Source organism: Thamnophis elegans, chromosome Z (genome assembly GCF_009769535.1).
Source record: "Thamnophis elegans isolate rThaEle1 chromosome Z, rThaEle1.pri, whole genome shotgun sequence".
In the NCBI taxonomy this organism is placed as follows: Eukaryota; Metazoa; Chordata; class Lepidosauria; order Squamata; family Colubridae; genus Thamnophis; species Thamnophis elegans.
The window spans coordinates 72,220,828-72,242,063 of NC_045558.1; the positions used below are offsets into that span (position 1 = coordinate 72,220,828).

Below are 21,236 nucleotides of genomic sequence, written 5' to 3' on the forward strand. Positions count from 1 at the left end.
CATCCGTTCGCCGCTGTCAAATCCCTGCTTACGTCATCTGCTGTACTTATGGCTTTACCACTCATATTAGCTTGTGATGCTTCGCCTTATGGTATCGGGGCAGTGTTGAGCCACCGATCCCCTAATGGGACAGAAGTACCAATTGCATATTTCTTTAGGACCTTATCTCAGGCTGAAAGAAATTATAGCCAGTTGGATAAGGAGGCTTGGCGGCCGTAGCAGGAATCAAGAGATTCCATAACTACCTATATGGCTGCCCATTCTTGCTCCTCACTGACCACAAACCGCTTTTAGGGGTAATAGCTGGGGACGGCCAAACACTGGCAATTCTGTCACCACATATATCATGGTGGACTGTCTTCTTGGTAGCATATTCTTATCGTTTAGAATACCATCCTGGTAAGAACATGGGGCATGTTAAGCCACTGTCCCCTATCTCTTCTGCGTCAAGATCCGACCCCGGCCTCTTCGGTCCTCTTGATAGAGGACCTCAGGATGCCACTAATGACCACAGATATAGCCTACTAGACAAGACCTCTTACTGTCCAAAGTACTAGATTGGATCCTCCGGGGGTGGCCCCAAGAAAGAATAGCCGATGAGTTCCTGCCATATTTCCGATGGCGATTGGAACTCTCGGAACTAAAGGATTGCTTATTATGGGGGAGGAACATAGTAGTACAATCCTCACTCCACCATACAGTCCTTAATTACCTCTATAAGGGCCATCCAGGCATAGTGCGGATGAAAGCTGTAGCCCGCAGCTATGTCTGGTGGCCCAAATTTGATGAAGCAATTGCTGAGTAGGTTGACATCTGTCGCACCCTGCTCTGCTGGTGGCACCAACCTAGGAATGGGAATTACCTCATGGACCATAGTCCCGTATCCACATGGATTTTGTGGGCCTGGTCCAAGGTCAGACCATTTTGGTTGTCGTAGAGGCCTATTCAAGATGGGTGGAATTAACACCCATGTATTCCACCACTTCAGAGACAACCTTGCAACACCTTTTCACTACTCATGGATTACCAGACACCTTAGTGTCCGATAACGGACCACAACTGATGTCGGCTTTGTTCCAGGTATTCCTGGCTAAACTAGGTATTAGACATGTTCTGGTGACTCCCTACCACCCTGCCAGTAATGGCCCGGCTGAACGAGTGGTTTGCTTGGCCAAGCAGGCTTTGCACCAAATGGGCCCTGGTAACTGGACAGATAAAATCACAAGTTACCTAACAATACAACACTCAACTCCTTGTCCAGGGTCAGGCAAAAGTCCTGCAGAATTATTCATGGGGCAGCACTTGTGAACTATACTAGACCGCTTGCACCCCACATATGAAACTGAATCCCCACAAACACAGTCCGGTCACACTAGAAGTTTTCTGCCAGGTGATAGCATATATTCCCGTAACTGCATCAATGACCCCAAATTGGTGCCCAGAATAACTATTCAAGTAACCAGGCCCTATTCTTACAGGTTAGATGATGGATGACAATGGCGGCACCATATAGATCAACTGCAGCACTGCACCCTGCAAGCCAGACCTGAAGCCAAGTTTCCACCACAACCATCTCAAAAACAGACTAATCAAGCCTTTAATGCTGCCTCCCAGCAGGACTTCTCACTACCAGCAGAAGCCTGGCATCCACGGCCTGGTGCGTTTTTGTTGGCCAGCTTATCTGCTCTTTCCAAAAGGCAGTCAGGAATGGAATCTGCAGTCACTGCTGACGACCATCTTCCAACAGAGGAGGAACCAGGACTACCTATTCCTTTGGCTCCTGCCCAGGAACTGAGATGCTCAGGGTGGAACTAATGCCGGCCTGCCTGCTTACAGGACTACACCTGCGCAATCCCCGGGAAAGGAGTGTTAAGTCCTCGCGGATACAATCAAGCTTAAATGATTTCTATTGGCTCTGATGCACCTGCCAGCTAGCGGGAGAAGCATAGACACCCGATTGGTTACCTGTCTGATAGCTTGGGGTATAAATAGCTGTCAGACAGGGAAAGTGTTGTTCTAAGCTGTTAGTTGTCTTGTTGATGTTAAATAAATACTTAACATTGAACTAGCCTCCACTCGTTCCTCAGTAGTTCAATATAAAGCAATTACATTTTGAAAGTTTCCCCCAGTCCCTCCCCCCAGGGACCCAGGCTGAATGTCTAATCCACATCTGGAATAGTGTCATGTGGAGCACATCTTCAGGTGCTTTCACCCATCTGGAATTCTAGGACAGTTGGTCTTTTTAAAGTTTTTTTATTTTAATTGAATAAAAACACAAAAAAGAATCATCCTTCATTACACCTTATAGAAAGTGTGTCGATGGGTTACAGATAACTTTTGTGCATTTCTTCCACAGTCATTACTTATAGTTCATATTAGATTATACACTTTAAATCAAAAATCTTTGTATATCTTACTATCAATGTACCACAATTCTTATTTGATTACAATTATTTGAACGTGTGTTTACTTCAAATCATTCATACTTAAAGACACAACCACATAATGGCATTCATTAGCTATTTCAAAAAATCCTCCAATAACATTACACCTTCATGACATCTTCTAGGTAAAAGTCAATTAATAAAGTTTCTAAATCTTCGCTCCCCTTCCCCCCAACTCGCTGTTTAGGATTTGTATCCAAGTTGCTTTTGCCAATACCAGAGCATGTATATATTATTAAACAATATCCATTTACATTTCCTTGTTATTATAATTGGTTAAAAATCATTTACTATTTATATTCCATCTCCTCGTCAGATCCAGAAAAAAAGAAAAAAAACCTTACACCTTTTGACAAGATCTAAATAAAAAATTGTTAATAAAATTTATAGATCTTTTCCCCAGATCACAATCTGTAATTTAAATTCAAATTTCTTTTACTAGTTTGCCAGTACATGTATATATCATTAAGCTATATCCATTATCATTTCATTATTGTTATTATAGTTAATTATTTTTTAATGAGTAAACATTTAATAACAATCTAAAACAATCTAAGAATTACTAAATTCCTACTTATTGATCACCAAAATCAATTAATTTTTTATTATCAACTTTCATTTTCAACTTGTATCTTTCCAGTAACAAAACACTCTTATCTCTCTTGCCAACTGTGGTGTCAGTCTTCTTTTTATCTCCTTTATAAGAATTTTATAAACTTCTCTCTGCACTTTGTTGCTTGGAGAATCTCTCAGGTAATCTCGTTGCCCTCCAGCTGTTACTAAAATTAGCTTGTCTTTGGTAGTCAATTGTGCTTCTGAAAGAATTTCTCTTCTTAAATCCATCATCATTACCATTTCTTTTTCTTCTGTATCTTGGAATCTTGAGCAGGGCTCCAGTTCGTCGAATTCCCTTTTCCATATTCCCTTCTTTTCAATTTCACCCACATTTCCTCCATTAATGAATTCATCTATTGTCTTGTCTTTATGTCGTCATTCTCCCCTTTAATTTTTGGGGCTTCAACCCCTTCATCTTTTGCTGTGAGGAAGACTAGTCTTTCCAACTTCTTCTCAATTCTCCCATATCCTTCCAATAGATTTTGAATTCCAGCCAAGATATTTTGGAATTTTAAGGTTTCCTCATCTGAATATTGATCCATGTTTCCAAAAAAAGTAGGAAAAAAAAACGAATAACCACTGCCATTCTAGCCTTCCAGGCCTCTTATATATTTTTTTATTTTAGGTTGACTTGAACACAATATTTTTTATGCTCTTCAAAGGAGAAGGGTTTTTCCCCCTTTCTCTCCCCTGCCAAAAAAGTTCTCAAAGGCACCTGTGAAAACAATTCATGCCCTTGGCTCTTTATCAGTTTCTGTAAACAAGTTGCAAACCCTTCAGCTACAAACTCAGTGAGATCAAAGAAGGAAAGAGAAGAGATACGTTGTTTCAAAAACTCCAGCCTTTGACCTCTGAGTGGCAGTGATGCTACTTTTCACTTTCTAATATCTAGAATATCTCTGGCTTATAGGAAACAAAGTTCTTTAAATTTCTTTAATGGAATTTAATAACAAGTAAAAGGAAGAATTGTTAAAATAAAAAGGAAGGTTTTAATCCAAAAGTCAAAATATAAAGCAACAAAAGGCAGAAGAAAAAAAATCAATCTGTTCACTTTAAGAGGAGAAACAAGAAACCTGGCGAGCACTTCAATCCCCAAAGTATAATTACAAAGAAAAAAAAGCTTTCAAAAGCAGTCCAGTATATGTTAATTTCGCTGCTTAGTTCTTTTACTTAAGGATCTAATTTGACTTTTTAAAAAAGTTTCTTTGGGCAGTCTTTCCCAAAATAGAAAAAATATCTCACCAGATGGACTCACTTTTTCTTTTCACTTCCTTCCTTCCGGAGCCGTCCTGAATTCATCAGCCTGGGGGTTGTCTGTTTACCACCGGCTTGAAGCGCTTCCCTTGCGTCTATCAGGGACATTGCGATGTCCCTGAGACCAGCAAGGCTTTGTCTTCCTGATCATCATCTCTGCGGGATGGTTTAGGTTGCAATGGACCGTCCAGTGGTAAAAGTATCAATGGTGGTCTCGGAATGTCGAGACCGCACGTTGTGACATCACAGGGTTGGTCTTGACTGGGTGTAAACAACTTTATTCAGCAGCACAGTAATTCTTGAGAGCAAACCTTCCTTTTAGTTCACATGAGCCTTCGTTATACCAGCCCACTTCCCTAACCCTAATCCCATGCCCCCCTTCCCGTTAGAATGGCAGCCCTGTTACAATGGCAGCAAGCATGCATCAAACAGAAAGCCTATGATGGAGATCTGGCAGACAATTTGTTTTTCATAGCTAAAAGTTAGCTTAGGTCTTGCTCTTGCTCTCCTTCCCCATTACATTGTTTTTCTTAATATGTTAAATCAGTGTTTTTCAACCACTGTGCCGCGGCACACTATTGTGCCGTGACATAGTGTAAGGTGTGCTGTGGGAAAAACACCCACCGGGTGTTTTGGCCTCGGGACATCTCTGATATCTCTGACATCTCTAACTGTTAAGGGAGGAAGGGCGACAATGAAAGGAGAAGGGAGGGGGAGGACAGCACCCGAACCGCGATAGCAGAGAACCGATACGCTTAAGTCAAATGAGAGGTGCGCGGTACGATTTCGCCCCCCCCCAAAAAAAATTGTTTTTAAAATGCGCTTTCTGAACTCGGCCTCTGTTGTCTTGGGAGCCTTCGGGGCGAATTCGCTTAATCTCCCGCCGCTGTGGCAAAACTAAAAGTCGAGGAAAAGCACTTTGTCCCTTTCACCCGAACCAAAGCTAGGGCAAGCCCCGTGGCCGTTGCACACGTGCACGATCCTATTTTCTCCAGGGGACGACGAGCTTGAGGAAGAGGGAGCCGCGCAAGGCTGGTGCATTGTTCCAACTTCAGGGTGGGGCTTGTCATTGCAGGCTCTGGGCTGACCCTGCCTGAGAGCAGCTGCAGCTGCAAGCCAAGAGAAATTGAGAGAGAGGGAATGTGCACGTTGCACGTGTTAGTGTCAGGGAGGGATGCATGTCGTCGCCTTCTCTGACCCAGGGTGGGCTTCCTTCCCGCAAACGCACCGTGCTCTCCAGAAGGGCTAGGAGTGGGTCCAGCGGCTAAGCAACGCGTGGCCTTCGCCGGGACTGACAGCCGCGGCGAAAGCAGCCCCCGACGGCCGACCCTCGCTTTTGTCTGCTGGGTAGTGAAGGCGGCGGCGGAGGAAGCAGCCCGGCGTCGCTGCTCGCTGCGCGCTTCCTCGCTGGCGGGCGGGCTTTGGTCCTGCCTTTCCCGCTCTGTGCGTGGGAGAATGTGTGTGTGTGTGTGTGTGTGTGTGTGTGAGAGAGAGAGAGAGAGAGAGAGAGGTAATTCATAAAATCCCTTCCCCCTCCAGCCATTCTTCCCCTTTCCTACAACTGACATTTCTGCCACTGCATGGTTTTTTTTTAAAAAAAATTGTGGCGGAGGCTGTTTGCTTCAACGTGGCTTGCCTCGTCTTTTGGGGCGGGAGGAGGGTTCTGCCTTAAGCAAGAATTGCATTAAAGACCAGAGCAACAGGTATTTCCTTATTTGCCTATTGGATGGGGTTTTATACAGCTTTATAACGTGGAGTAACGTACACGCACACAGCCGCTGGTAGCCCTTTGATAAAAAATGGAGATAGATAATTCCTAGGGATACTTGCCATGTTCTTTCATCACCATGATGATCTTATTTTTTTGAGCTAAATGTATTTTTCCAGTTTGAATTGGGCATAATCTTTTTTTATTGATCCACTGTCAGGAAGAGGGATTATAATTTAAAACAGATGATTTCAGTGGCATCTTTTTTTATTAATTTAAATTTCTTTCCGTTCTCCATACCCATCTTCTTGTATCAAATAATAGCTGTGGATTCATTGGTATTAAGTGTATATGTTTGAAGCAGTGCAGGAAATCTTGAAAACTTATGAATTTCTCTCCCCTCTGTGGCATTAGGCCTTAGTATCTGATTTGCTATATAACACCTTGTGTTATATATAGTCAATATAGGCACAGAGTTAAAATTTTTTAACATTTTCTAATGGTGGTGTGCCTCGTGATTTTTTTCATGAAAAAAGTGTGCCTTTGCACAAAAAAGGTTGAAAAACACTGTGTTAAATAGTACTTTGAAGTATATTTTAGTCTTTGAAAATTGAAGAGATTTGGTCCTTAAACTTAATAATTTTTATCAGTGATTAATTAGACCTTTGAGATAGCTTAGATTAATTCCACATATTTAGAGATGACACAAGAGATGGAAAAGGAGGAGGACTTTGGCCAGGTGTTGTGGTTTACTATACATTTGCATTAGTTGCAGTAATCACACAAGAAAAAAAAACCATAAACCATAATGAAACCTACATCAAAGAAATATGAAATAACCACTGCAATCACCAAAGGGAAAGTAAAGTAATCATATCCAGCTTGACATTTTTCTATTATCTTTGTTTTGCAATTTCCAGAATTCCTTTCAACTTATTTCACGTTTGACCCACATGGAAAACACCATTCTTTCTTCTTTCTTCTTCTATCTTCTTTTTCTTCTTTCTTTCTTCTTCTTATTCTTTCTTTTTCTTCTATCCTATCTTCTTTCTTCTTTTTATTTCTTTCCTTCTTTCTTTCTTTTCTTCTTTCTTCCTTTCTTCTTCTACTTCATCTTCTTCATCTTTTTCTACCTTCCTTCTTCTCTTCTCTTCTTTTCTCTTCTCGCTATATAAAAAAGGCTGTATATATGTATGTTCCAGCAAATCTGGAGCATCTCAAGCAATTTCAATTAAACTTGGTACACAGATGACTCACCCTCTGGAAACAAATACTGGGGGGGGGGGGAGACACCCATGTTGTATGTGGGTATGTGTATGTGTCCCTCTGTGTGTGTTCCAGCACAACTCTGCAACACTTGGCCTGTTAAGGAGAGCGAGTGCGGCATCCTACAATGGCAATTGTTTGTGATGTCATGGGATGGAGAAGTAAGAGCTTAGGCCATTAAGGAGAGTGAGTGTGGTGTCCTAGAGAAATTGTTTGTAAAGTCAGTTCCTTCCCAGCTTCCACTGGAAAGCCAGCTGTGATGTTTGCCCTCCAGTGGACCAATGGGGAAGTGCCTGATGGATTTGGAGCAAAGTGCCAGGATTGTACACAGGGCAGGAAAGAGGAGTGCATGGGGGGGGGGGGGAAAGGGAGTAGAAAGGCCCCTCTCAATGACTCCCTGTCTTCGACGTCTATAAATGCCCAGGCAATGCTGGGTTATCAGCTAGTTAAAGAAAAAAGTCTGGTATAGGTTTACACAATTGACTGAAAAGAAAATCGTATTCCAATAGTAGAGCATATGCTTTCCATGAATGAAACAGTTTGGCTGTTGACATCCCCAAATATCCTTCTGCCTGCTATTTCACACAACCACCATTAAATAAATCACTGCATCCAAGATATTCAATATCACATTTAGTTCTTAGTAGCTGAAGCTTAATAAGCTCAACATTCTACTTAGCTATTTTAGATTGGTGTACAGCAGCACATAAGAATCAAAGCCTAATTTATTGTAAGCTCAATGTTTAAATCCTAAACCCTTTTCTTCTTACTTTCAGTCAACAGATGTTTGGCCATTTCTTTCCAACCTTAAAAGTAGGACACAAAACTTCAATGTTTATATAATTATTTCATATAATACACTGTTAAGGTAAAATGTAATGGGCAGTTTGTGGTTTGGCACAATGTTTTAGCCTAAATATATTCTTTTAAGCTATAAAATGATTTATTTGTGTGTAGCATTTATATAAACATATGAATTATGTTTTAGTAAATAGTTTAGATTCAGAATAGTGTGTGAAGCCAAGAAATATAAGGTATGTGTACCAATCGTCTCTGGGTGCAGACACTATTTTCTTGACAAAGTCAAATGGTCACCTGCATATGCTATAGATCAGGGCTGTCAAATGTGTGGCCCGTGGGCCAGATGTGCCATGTGCTGGCCAGGCCAGGCCTGGTTTAGCGAAGGGGGGGGGGAAACTTCCCAATATGTCATGTGACACCGCTGTGATGACACGAGTTTGATACCCCTGCCTAGATTGAACATTTTGGACCAATTCAGCAATGCAAGATGGTTTTGGTAGATGAAGTTGGTGGAGTAAATAGCCCTAGAAGAGATCATTCCTTTTTAGCATTCTTTTCTACCCTTTCCAATCTCATCTATCCTCTGTCTTTCTTTTGTTCACAATGTATTTTGATGTCCTATTTTGATTCTAGACATTATTTTTCATTTATACTCTTTGATGGGTTAATTTATTGCTCTACAAACCATTTATTATTATTAATTTCTGTTCTTTTTCACTGACTTAATGAATTAGTGAATAATTGCAAGCAATATCATTTTGTATACATGTCTTCTTCCCCTTTAATGCTTTTGCAAACTTTATTTTCCCAATCCCATTTTGACTGTACTCATGAATATGGGAAGATGTTTGTTAGTCTATTAAATAGAGTCACTGTAAAAAAGGACAGTGATTGTCTGAGTGTCTTGTAGTGTGAGCTGGAAAAAACCAATTGCAAATACTGTAAAAGTAATTGAAGCAAATAATTACTAAAATCAGACTAAATAGTTTGAAAACCCTGCGTTCTTTTATACAAAATTTAATTACTTGTTTCTTTTATGTTTTGTATTTGCATTATTCTGTTCTGCTAAAAGTTTAATAAACACCTTGATAATAAAAATTAAAAAGGAATAATTTGAAAATCAGTTTTTTAAAAGTTGGCAGATTCATTCCCTAATAATGGTTTATCTTTCTTGCATTTTTATAGTTTTTGATAACAGAACACATACAGGTCCAAAATTAATAAATAAATATTTTCCCATGTCAGAAAATGGGAAGTCTGAGTTCTGTTTTTCATAATGCTTGAGAATTGAGGATGAACCAGGATGACTTGTGCTGTCAAAAAGAAGACAATTAAAGCCGATTTCTATACTGTTGATTTAAGTAAGATGGTCATTACATACAGCTCTTGTGAAAAATGCATGAAAGGGTTTAGAGAAAGAAGATGTTTTGATTCAAATTCTCCTTTAAAGATAGTCAGGTTAAAATTAACAATTCCCTAAGCAATTTAGCACACAACTAGATTGAAGATGGAGTTTATTAGAAAATTATGAGGAAAAAAAAGGTTGGCAATGTTGACAAGGACTTTTTGGAACTGAAGTTAAATATTTGGAACCATTAAATTGAAGCTTTACTGATTGTAACAACAGCAGCAACAACAACAAAAAACCCAAGCTAAGAGGCAAAATATGTTTGGTTCTATTTTCAAGTGGCAATTTGAAACCAACAGTTAAATAGCAAACAAACAAAACAACAACCCACTGTGGCATAGTTTGAAATTTGAACTCAGTTTGGGAAATATTCTCTTTATTGTGATAATTGTAGTAGGATATGTGTGTTTCTTCTACTTTGATATACATAAGAGATGGTACACTTAAGCCTATTAGCTCCTTCAACTTCTTGTTCTTCATGCAGTCTTTCAAATATCTAGTAATTAATCTAAACTAAAATGGTATCACTTATAAAACACTTGAAATAAAAGTCTTAGAACTCAACTACCATGCTGGGCAAGCGTAAAATACTATTGTATAATAATCACTCATTCCTAACAAAAAAATTCACTGTTTGATCAAATAAATTGAAATCTTGTGTGAATAAAAGGCATGGCATTAACAAGAAAGTTATATTGAAGAAAATATGTTGCTGTGTGCCATGTGTCACTTTGGCTTTTTTTTTTAAAGGTAAATTGTTTTCCTTTAAGAAAGAGTTTGCCCTCGATCATCTTCATCTTAGAGCCAGTTATGCTGTTGCACTGTAGCTAAATACATACACTGTTACTTTCCTTGTGAAAGATTGCCTACCTCTCATTATAGGCAGCTGATGGAAAAACAAACAGTGACTAAAGCATATGGAGATGGTTTATTTCTTTGTAAGTTAACTAGGAGACAATGTTGGGTGGATTTCACCAAACCAGATACTGCTGTGATTTAACAAGACAGGAAATTTGGAAAAAAACATAGCAGCTGTTTTAAATAACATTTAGTTCTTATAATGGCAATTGTGGGTAAAACCTTCTCACAAAATGGGAAGGAGGAGGTCATTGTAGCTAAAATTCATTGAACTTCATTAAACATGTTGGAACTGTGTGAACAACTTATGCTCTATTTTGTTGTACATTGTTTGCCAATCTGTGCAGATATATAAATTATTTTATTATATTTCAGCTGTATATTTTAGAATAGTTGGTATTTGTGTACACATAATCATGTAGCCTAATCTCTTCTCTAGCTTTGCAGTTTGTAAGGCAATAAAACAGTGTTATAAAGTGCCCTACATCCCTATTCCATTTCAGGTAACAAAATCTCATGGACAGTAGGTTGCTTTTCCAGAACAGTATTTTCCCAATGATTAGATGGATGGTAAAATATATACTTTTTTTGCCAGCTTTTTAACTGTCTTTCATTTTTAATTTTAATTTTAATTTAATACATTGAGAAGGAAGGAAGGAAGGAAGGAAGGAAGGAAGGAAGGAAGGAAGGAAGGAAGGAAAGAAGGAAGTGTAGATGAATAAAGGAATTCCATACAAAGATTGTTTTGGGGGTGCTCATTGTCATATTCATGGGAGAGACATATATAAGTAAGTGTGTTTTTGCCAGAGTGCTCTGCAAATACTGAAAATTTCCAATGATAATTACTTATTCTAGTACTTTTTTATAATACAGCAAACTTAAATTTGCTTCTTAGAAAGGCCAAAAGAAGTACAACATATCAATCTAAATAAATATCTTTTGTTTGGATTTGATTTAGCATATTGTGAGAATCACCATTGTACATTCAAAATCATGGTGTTCAAGGATGAATCCAGCTGAACTCTTTAGGAGAAAATCGTACGTTGAATTTAGTTTTTTTAAAAGATATTACGTAATCAGACTTACATATCAGATTAAATACACATCAGGTTTTACAAATGATAGATTAAAAATGCAGATATAATTTAGAAAGAGAAAGAAATACTAATTATTTTTCTCAGTATCAAAAAGGTATGAGAAGCGTGGATCTTATTGAAGTTTCATTGAAGGGTCTTCCACTCAAGTATTCTTAGATTGTAGCTGTATTAGTTCTTGTTGTAATTTTAAACTGCCTTGCCTGCTAAAATCACATGCTCATAATTTTTTAATAACTGAAATTCTGAAATTTGAATGAGTATCTCTGTGTCTCTACATACTGCTGCCTTTATTCTAATTCTGAGAAAAACATATTATATGGAGAATATGGGAACTTTATCAATGGAGTTTCAGCTTACTTTAGCAGAATTAATTTTCTGCTGCAGGACTTTGAAATCCCGCAGTGTCTGAGGAGCAGGGAAAGGAGGGCTGGGTGATTCAAGCAGTATTTTAGCATCACAGTGTAAACCCCATTCTTCTTCTAACTGCATTATAATTATATCTTGAATAAAGACATTTTAAAAAGCAAGCATATAAAATAATTCAAAGAGGGAATGCATATTTTTTCAAAGGGTTTTGGGTGCAATATACATAGCAAGAATAGATGAGATGGGGATCTATTTGTAGAATATCCTTTGATTTCAAGTATTCAGTACCCTCTGATGTATGTTCCGGAATTGAAAACTTTCTGATAGAAAGATAAAAGGTTACATTATAATTTACAGAAAAAAGGTTCCTCTGACAGACAGCCCTTATTTATTAACCACTTCATAATGCTTTTTGTATTGTTATCTAACAATTGTTATCAATACTGTTAATATATTCTGTTGCAAGTACTGTTTTATTATTTATTATTTATATATTTATATATATATATTTATAGTTTATTATTACTATTCTATCAAACAGACAGGTTCTACATGCTTAGGAAGCACACAAAAGAAACAAACAAAAGATGGAAGAGGAATATTTAAGGACTAAGAGGAAATCAAGCACTAATTCCTAATGTTACAAATAGTTATAATGGTTAGTTGGGGCAGGAATAATTTTATATAGTTAAATAGCTCTTGAAGTTGCCGATGAACTGAGCCTTTCTAAAACTGGCTGTAATGTTGCTGAAAGTTGCTGGTATAATAGATTCTGCTGTTCTTCCTCACAAGGTTGTTGGTAAGTATGATATTTTTCTACTAGCAGTGAATTATGTAATCCATCTTGGGCATAGTTAAAGGGAAAGAAATACAGAAAAAGAGGCAATGATAGGTGCTTTCCCCACTGAAGCAAAAGTGCCATAATATGCTCTTGGTATTTCAGGTTTTGTTTATCACCCCTATATCACATTAGCTTTGTGTAACATGGCAAAGTTCAGTTTATTTTATTTTAGAACAGCGATTCTCAACCTTCCTAATGCGACCCTTTAATACAATTCCTCATGTTGTGGTCACCCCCAATCATAAAATTATTTTTGTTGCTACTCTATAACTATAATTTTGCTAGTTATGAATCATAATGTAAATATCTGATATGCAGGATGTATTTTTATTGTTATAAATTGAACATAATTAAAACATAGTAATTAATCACAAAAACAATATATAATTATATATTGTGAAATATTTATTTCTAATTACAAATAAATGAAATTTTGTCTTGAAGCATGGTGGGTAACAGTCTTAATATAACAACAGTAAACTACATTGCTACATTTTGCGACAGTATGTGTAAAAAGCCAACATCAGTGCGAAGGTTGAGATTGCTTCTTTCTCACCAGATCAGAAATTCTCGGGGCAATTTTTGCAAGAGTACAACGAAGATCATCTTCCACAACAAGTCTACTTCTGTATTTTGACTTGATAACCAACAAGCTGGAAAACCCTGTTTCACAAAGATATGTTGTTGGAAATGGAAGAAGAAGGCACAACACAGTCTCAGACAGAACAGGATATGACTGCAAACACTTGATCCAGAATGTTGTAACTGGCATTGTAGAGAAATCAGTTCTTGCTGCATTGTTGTTAATAAGTTCAATGAACTCCTCTTGTGCTGTCTCAGAAACATCTTCAACTTTGTGAATGGGCTTCTGGCAAGTGCAAATGGGGTGTCAAATAGATTTGGAAAGTACGATGAAATTTCCTCTTCAAACATGTGCAAGTGTTCTTTCACAAAAATTATCATCGGAATCCGTTTGTCTGGTTCAATGTCATGTTCCTCAAAGAAAGCAGGCAACATGTAAATTTTATTTTCATCCATTTTTTTTTTTTTTTTTTTTTGCCAAAGCTGAAGTTTCATTTGGAATGATTGGATCTTTTCAGACAAATCGAGGCATGTTGCATTTGGTCCTTGCAGTGATAAATTTAACTCATTCAAGATGGCAAAGATGGCAACCAAGTAAGCTATTTTCTGCAGTTCACTTTTATTGCTGAAAAGTGCTTCAAACTGCGGTCTTGCTTTCTGATTAAAAAACATTTTGAGTTCATCACGAAGCTCAAAAACACATTTTAAAATTTTTCCTCTCAACAAACATCTCACTTCAGTGTGAAATAGCAGAGCATTGTTCGGCGCATCCAACTCGTTGCGCAGTTGCAAAAACAGTTGACTGTTCAAAGTGCTCGCCTTTACAAAATTGACACAACTTATGATGCTTTTCATTAACTTCTTGTAACTCTTGTGGCAGTGTCTTCATTGCTAATATTTGCCGATGAATCATACAGTGAGTTCCAATGACTTTTGGTGACTCATTCAGTACCAAACATTGAACTCCAGATCGACATCCTAGCATAACTGGAGCACCATTTGTGCTAACACCACAAACTTTTCCCCAAAAAATCTTATGCTCTTTCAGAAATGAAACAACTGTGTCAAATACATCACGTGCAGTAGTTGTGTTTCAAGAGGTTTGCAAAAAAGAAACTCATCTTTAAAGTCGCCATCATTAATATACCTCATGTAAACCAGTAACTCTGAACAGTTTGCAACATCTGTAGATTCATCAAGCTGGATACTAAATATTAGAAGTGGAGCAGATTTAATTTCTTGGATTACCTGATCAAGAATATCAGCAGACATGTCATCTATTCTTCTGCGGACAGTGTTTTTCCTGAACATTCCTATTGTTCTATATTTAACCATAGGAAAGTATAATTAATGTCAATTTATTCAAGATGCTGAGTTGTTACTTCCCTCTGGAAAAAAAACCCTCTGGAATCTTCTCAAATATTTTGGAGAATCTGACTATAAATTGAATGGAACAATGCATTATGAATAAAAGAACAATCTGTTGAGGGGTTAGAGAACAGTTCTCAGAGGAACCAAAAGAAGATAATCCAATGATGATAAGAAAACAAAAAAAGTAAGGAATCAATCCTGCAATATGAAATTAATAGAGTCTTAGTGATTTCTTTTTTACAGCAGTATCTAAGATTGCTCTAGTGTGGTATTTAAAAAATGCAAATATTTTGTTCACTGCTATTAAAATGAGAGTCCTTAAATTAAAGTCTACGGAGTTTAAAAGCAAGTTTCCATCTCCTGGCAATTTATAGGGTAAAACATAAACATGACTTCAGTATGCATTGGATTTTTCAAATTCATGTGGGACTGTAACACATGGGAAAAAGGTGAGTTCTCTGGTATTGCAGATTTGATTAAGATTCAGACAGAAAAATGTTAGAAACAAATGAGAGATGAAATTTGCATTGTAGAAAGGTTTTGGCAGATTTCTATTCACTTTCCTAAAACTGAGCCCTTCTTCCCTCCCTCCCTCCCTCCCCCCCTCCCTCCCTCCCTCTCTGCTAACTTTGTTACATGGAGATATCCCTTTGGAGAATAAGTTTTCCATGCTTCTATGTATGTATTGTTTATTGGTGTGTTCATTTATCAATAAGCATGTTACCATGAGATGATTATTACAGCTGAAATTGCTACAAGGATACACAGAATAAGATTAAATATAGTATTTTTTGCATTATATTAGTTTAGTTTTAAAAAGCAACAATAATTAGTATGAATATAATCTCCAAAACTAAATCTACCTTGATTTTCTTTATCAGTTTTCATTTCACCAACTTTATTATATTTTTCAACAATGCTCATTGCACAACTCTTCTAATTTCTTTCCTTTTTTAAAAAAATAAAAGGAAATTTCAGATTTGCTTCAGAATTTAGATTTCAGGAGTTAAGAATTATTCAGAATATTTCATGTACATATAGGGTGATTGGCAGAGAATAAAACGTGGCAGCAGCTCCATTTTCAGTTGATCTTTCATTTGTTTCTGCCAGCTTTCCTGCTCATTTTTTTCATATCTACCCAGTCTCTGGATATGTCTTCTGTCTTGAAATTAAAATACTAACATCAACATGTTAATGGATAATTAAATGTTTTATTCTTTGCTATTTAATATAAAAGCTACAATCAATTGTTCATTGTTTTTACAAACAAGGCAAAATGTTTCTCCAGCTAAAGTTGAATTTCATTTAGTTTTGCTAATTTTTGTACTCCAATTTTATTTTTTAACATATTTCTTTTTGTATAGTTTTTTTGTAATTAATGGTTGTTGAATTATTGTTCAAAATATTGTTCTTTGTTAGATTTCTCCAATTATAATCATTAGGTTCCAATGATAATTTTTACATTTAAAGGGGAAAGTATATTTTAAAAAATTACACATAATCAAAAACTACTTTATTTATTTATGGTCACAGACCAAAACACAAGTACTACAAAAGAGATACAAGAGAATTGATCATAGCATCATAGCAATCAGTCACCAAAAGCTTAACTAAGAGAAGTTGCAGCATTCTCTTCTAATGGTTATAGCTCTTAAGAAAAATTTGGAAACCTGGGAGGTATGAGAAGCCATCTCCAAGGCAATATACAAACAAATTACAGCTATTAGGTCTAGAAGGGATGATTTCAAGAAGAGATAGTAATTTAGATCTGTCTGCATTATACATGGGCAAAATAGAAGGACGTGCTCCACAGTTTCAACCTCGACTCTGTCACAAGGGCATAGCCGCTCATTAATCGGGAGCCTCTTAAAACGACCATCCAAAAGTGCTGAGGGCAAGACATTAAAGCGAGCTAGGGAAAAAGCTCTTCTCTACTTGGGAATGGTTGAAGTATAAAAATAGGAAGCCATCCTTCCTCAATCCATAATTATTAAGTTGGTTGAGAGTCAGGGGGGAGCAAGTTTTGTTGGCTCTGGCTCGTATATATTGTAAATCAATGTCCACAAGCCATTGGATTACCCTAAATTGGGCGTCTTTAAGACCATAGTTTTCCAAGGCATCCTCCGTAAAACCTAGCAGATGTATTTTCTTCAGCAGCTCTTTCTCCCAGTGAGAAATATGGGAGCCCGCAAACGCCAGGGAGAGGTAACTGCCAGAAAAAGCACTCGAAACCACCATTTAAAGGTGTTAATCCAGGCCATACATTCCACCAATCGAATGCCCAGTTCCAGATACATCGGGGCAAAACCAATATAAGGGGGAAGACCCAGACGTTTTCTAAGAAAAGCAGCCTGGGTTCTTTCAATGCAATCCTTGAAACACCATATCCATATGGGAATACCGTGAAGGGTTTGGGCCAACGTTTTGGCTTTGTAAATACGTAGGGCAGAAAGAATGAACTGGCCACCCTGGGTATAAAAGAATCTTAAAATCTGCTGGTGACCACAGAAGGCCGAGTTCAGCACCTGGGTTCAGTGTCTAGTCCAGGCACCGGTGTTCTGAATTTGAATACCTAAATACTTAAAATGGAAAACCTGCTTAACAGCATTGCCCCTAATTTCCCAGTTATACAATTTCCGGGCTCTAGCAAACACTAATACTTTTGGTTTATCATAATTAATAGCCAAATGGTTTTTAACACAGTAAGACCCAAATGCAGAAAGTAATCTTTCCAGTCCTGGCCTTGACAATGAAAGGAGAACCGCATCATCAGCGTAAAGAAGAAGCGGGATCTTTGTAGTTGTCAGCTTCGGGGTGTGGGACTCAATATGTCCAATGTAACTGGCCAGGTCAGATAAAATATATATTAAACAGAAGAGGAGCCAGAACACATCCCTGCCTTACTCCATTCTTAATTGGGATAGGATTAGAGAGTTCTCCCTGGAGACCACACCTAACCTGGCTGAGATCTGATTGTACAAAGATCTAATTAAGAACAACAAACATCTGTTGATAGAACTTTTAAGCAGTTTTGACCATAACAGACCCCTAGGGACTGAGTCAAATGCTGACCTTAGGTTGATGAAAGCAGTGAAAAGTTTGCCACCTGGTATAGTAGTATATTTGTCAACCAGGTATGCTAGGACAAAGCAGTGATCCAGTGACCCAACCCAATTTATTCGGCACCAATAATATTGGATTCCTCAACCCAAGTGAGGAGTCTGCAATAGAGATATTTAGCACACAATTTCCCAATAATGGAGAGCAAGCTTATGGGGTGATAGTCAGCTGGGTTGTTTCTATTTCCTCATTTAAAAACTGGCACAATAATTGCTAAGCTCAAGGAAGTAGGTATCCTGCCAGTGGAATTAATATAAGTAAAGAGTCTTACCAAAAGAGGAATCCACCATTCAGGATTGGATTTTAGCAGATCAGGGAGAATAGCATCAGGGCCAAGAGCTTTGCCTGACTTGAGTTCGGAGATAATCTCGGTGATCTCAGCATGGGTCACAGGTTGCCAGACAGGGGCTACAGGAGACAGCTGTGGGTCAGGCACGGTTGAACTTGCTGGTAAATCACCAAGAAATGGTTTTCCCAGTCTCTGTTAGAGATACAGCAGAGCGGGAGGTCCTGATGGCCCAGCAAAGAGCTGGCAGCAATTTGCCAAAATAATCAGGTGTCCTTCTACTGGATGGAGAGGAGAAGTAGATCCCACTTCTCTCTCCTTCTTTAGCTTTCTTTTTCTTAGCAATTAATCTTTTGTACTCCCGCTTCAGACGGTAGTAGTCCTCTGGTGGACGTTTGTCCCCTCGGTTGCGGTAGAGCAGGTAAACCCATTTAATCTGGTTCCTAAGCATCAAGCAATTTTTGTCAAACCAAGAATTACTTCATGATTGATATAGACCACTCGGCCCATAGATGACTCCAAGCTCCCTTTGGACACTGTTAATTAGTGATTTAAACGCCAAGACTATTTCTGAGCCACTACTTGCTAATACAAGTTGAGACACTCTGGAGATAATAAAAAGGAGTGAAACTTTCTTTCAGTATTGGGAGACCATTTGATCCTCCTTGTGTACGAGGCCACATAGGGATGTAATATCTGAGGGCCCCTAGGGAGATGTATATTTGAAAAAAGCTCAATAATTGTAACCAGGGGATAGTGGTCGCTCTCTGTAAGGCAGTCCACATAAAAAGCACGGACTGCCTCTCTTAAAGGTTGAGATACCAGCACAAAATCAATTACACTACTCCCACGTAAGGAACTAAAAGTAAATTTGCCAGCCAGATCACCTAGGGTACACCCATTAAGAATTATCTTGTGTTGGGCTGCTAGAAGGGCTAACTGAATGCCAGCAAAATTTGTTAATTCATCCTTAGAATGTCTGGCTGAAGTCAGGTGACCTATGGCCTAGAGGGTTTCTTGAGGGTAGAGTGCCTCTATCGCTGGGGGGACTTGAGCTCCCAAACGGGCATTAAAGTCACCCCCTATAAGAATGTAAAACACTGGGAATTTAGTTTCTATACAAGTAATATAGTTCTCCAGCGTGCCCCATTGAGCCTTGATATCGGTTTGCCTCCTCATCGGGGGAAGATAGACATTGAACACTAACAGTTTGATGCGTCCTTTCTTAATTAAAAGCGCCATAGCTAAAGAGCCACCAGGGGAGGGGTAGCTCCACTGTCTCCACTTTCAAAGAAATAGAGACCAAACAAGCTAGACCACCCTCCCTGCTGTAGATTGTCTAATAGTGGCCAACAAAATGGCCGTAAACCCAGAAAAGGATATCTTATCATAAGCCCAGGTCTCCTGGAGCAGGATCACATCATATGAATGGATATAGTTAATAAATTCTGTAGTACCACATCTTCGCCCCCAGCCTGCAATGTTCCACAAAAGGCACTTGAGTATGGAGGGGGGGGGGTAACCAAGTTTACTAGTCATTCTGTGTGGTTAATTTTTTCCAGAGCATCCTTCAGATCAAGAAAAATACATCCATTATTAGATGGCAGGGTCATCCTGTTGAGAGGCAAAAGCAGGGGAAAAGAGAGGGGAGGCGAGCTTTGCTCATGGGGCTGTAAGGCTCTAAATGCACTCCAGTTCGTATTTGTGGCATTGACTGGTTGCTTAGTTGGAAGGTATTCGGCAGTATCATCAAGCGGAGTTTGAGTTAGCCCTGCGTCTCCAGATTTATGAATTAAACATCTTGGAGAAAACGCCAATGGAGCTTCCACTAGTAAATCAGTGTAAACTTCCTGAGGTCCAAAGGAATCCTTGTCAGAGAGTGATAGACTCCAAAGCTTGAACTTAACTGCATCCAGACGCTTTATGATTTGGGTTCTTTCCGATTGAGGAAGCGCACTAAGAGCCAAAGAGCCATGTCTCCTCCTGGTTCCAAAAGCCATCCTGACACAGATCAGTCCCATAGATAGGTGGAATCCCAGAGACATTGACCTGGAACCCATCTACCAAGAAACCTTTGGTGCCCTGGGCTGATATCGCTTCTTTTGGGGCCACCTCTTCCCAGCTGATCAAATCAAGGAAAGCTTCCTGGTAGGTTGTTACATGCTGCGAGGGGCTGATTTGGCCAGTTGTAGGAGAAGCACTTAGCCTACCATCTGAGAAAATGCCAGCTGAGGGTTTTGCAGAAGTAGATATATAGCTAATACATGGTGAAATATCAGGAATAGCATTCAAAATTGGCTCATTAATATATGCCACTGAGGATCTTCTGGGGGCAATAAATCTCCTGCCACTCACAAGTTGTTGATTACTCAAAAGTGGCTTAATCGCTATATCTTTGAAGACTCTTCTTGGCAAAATGCCAAAGGATCTTAACCAGGATCCTCTTCTGAACAGTAGTTTTGGAACATTAGAATTAGTGAAACTAAGTAGCACTCTGGTGCAGTATTTGGGGAGGGTAAAGGTTCGACCTTCTTCAAATCATCAGCTTTTAGCCCCAATAACATTAATAGATGACTCCTCACCAGCTGTATTGAACTCCAGTAAGGTAAATTGCGGTTAATGGGATTAATGATGAGGGCCACCTGTTTTGGCTGGAAGACCAGGTGGTTATTTGCGTCATAGGATGCGGAATTCAGTCTGTTGGTAGAATTTTGTTGGCCAGGATTTCGTTGGCCAGTGCTTTTATTAAAACTTTTCCTGGGGTTTGGCAGGGAACACCCTGTCACCGCCACTGAATGCCAAGTGATCATCCCAGAACACCCACTGGTAGTCCAGGAGACTAAGTACTTTAAAGTACTTACTATTCTATCAAACTGGAGCTGAATGCTCACTGTAGTTTCTGCAACCAGAAAGCATTGCTGAGCCAAAAGTTCTACAAGGCTAGGCTCATGCAAGGGGTGGCTAGGGGACGCAGTTTCAGGTAAGTCTTCATTCTCAGCTCAGGGGGCAATGCCCCCAGAAGCTCTCCAACCAGAAGACTGAGTCAAAACAAAGTCCTCAATCTTAGATTGCTTCAAGACAGGTTGAAAAACCAAGTCAACTGGAGATCTGCTCCTTTTCCTTGTCTGCTGCCCAGCTTTTCAGGGCCTCCATTGGGGCGGACTCCCTGGATTTAGTCATTGAAATAAGCTGTGGTTTTTGAATAAGCCACAGTTGCAG

The 21,236-nt window shown here is 38.8% G+C and overlaps 1 protein-coding gene across 3 annotated transcripts in view; it reads left to right on the plus strand.

The window, feature by feature from the left end:
• Positions 1–21,236, plus strand: part of SUGCT (succinyl-CoA:glutarate-CoA transferase) — a 418,586-nt gene that overhangs the window by 289,015 nt on the left and 108,335 nt on the right. Inside the window, exon 13 of one of the 3 annotated variants that reach the window (XM_032237977.1) lies at positions 13,218–14,759. The exons of 1 other annotated variant lie outside the window; for it this stretch is intronic. In XM_032237977.1, coding sequence (XP_032093868.1) covers positions 13,218–13,295 — 78 coding nt within the window. In that variant the 3' untranslated portion in view covers positions 13,296–14,759. Of the gene's footprint in view, positions 1–1,478; positions 2,016–13,217; positions 14,760–21,236 lie in introns of those variants that run through there. One more of the 3 variants, XM_032237978.1, reaches the window with a different exon arrangement.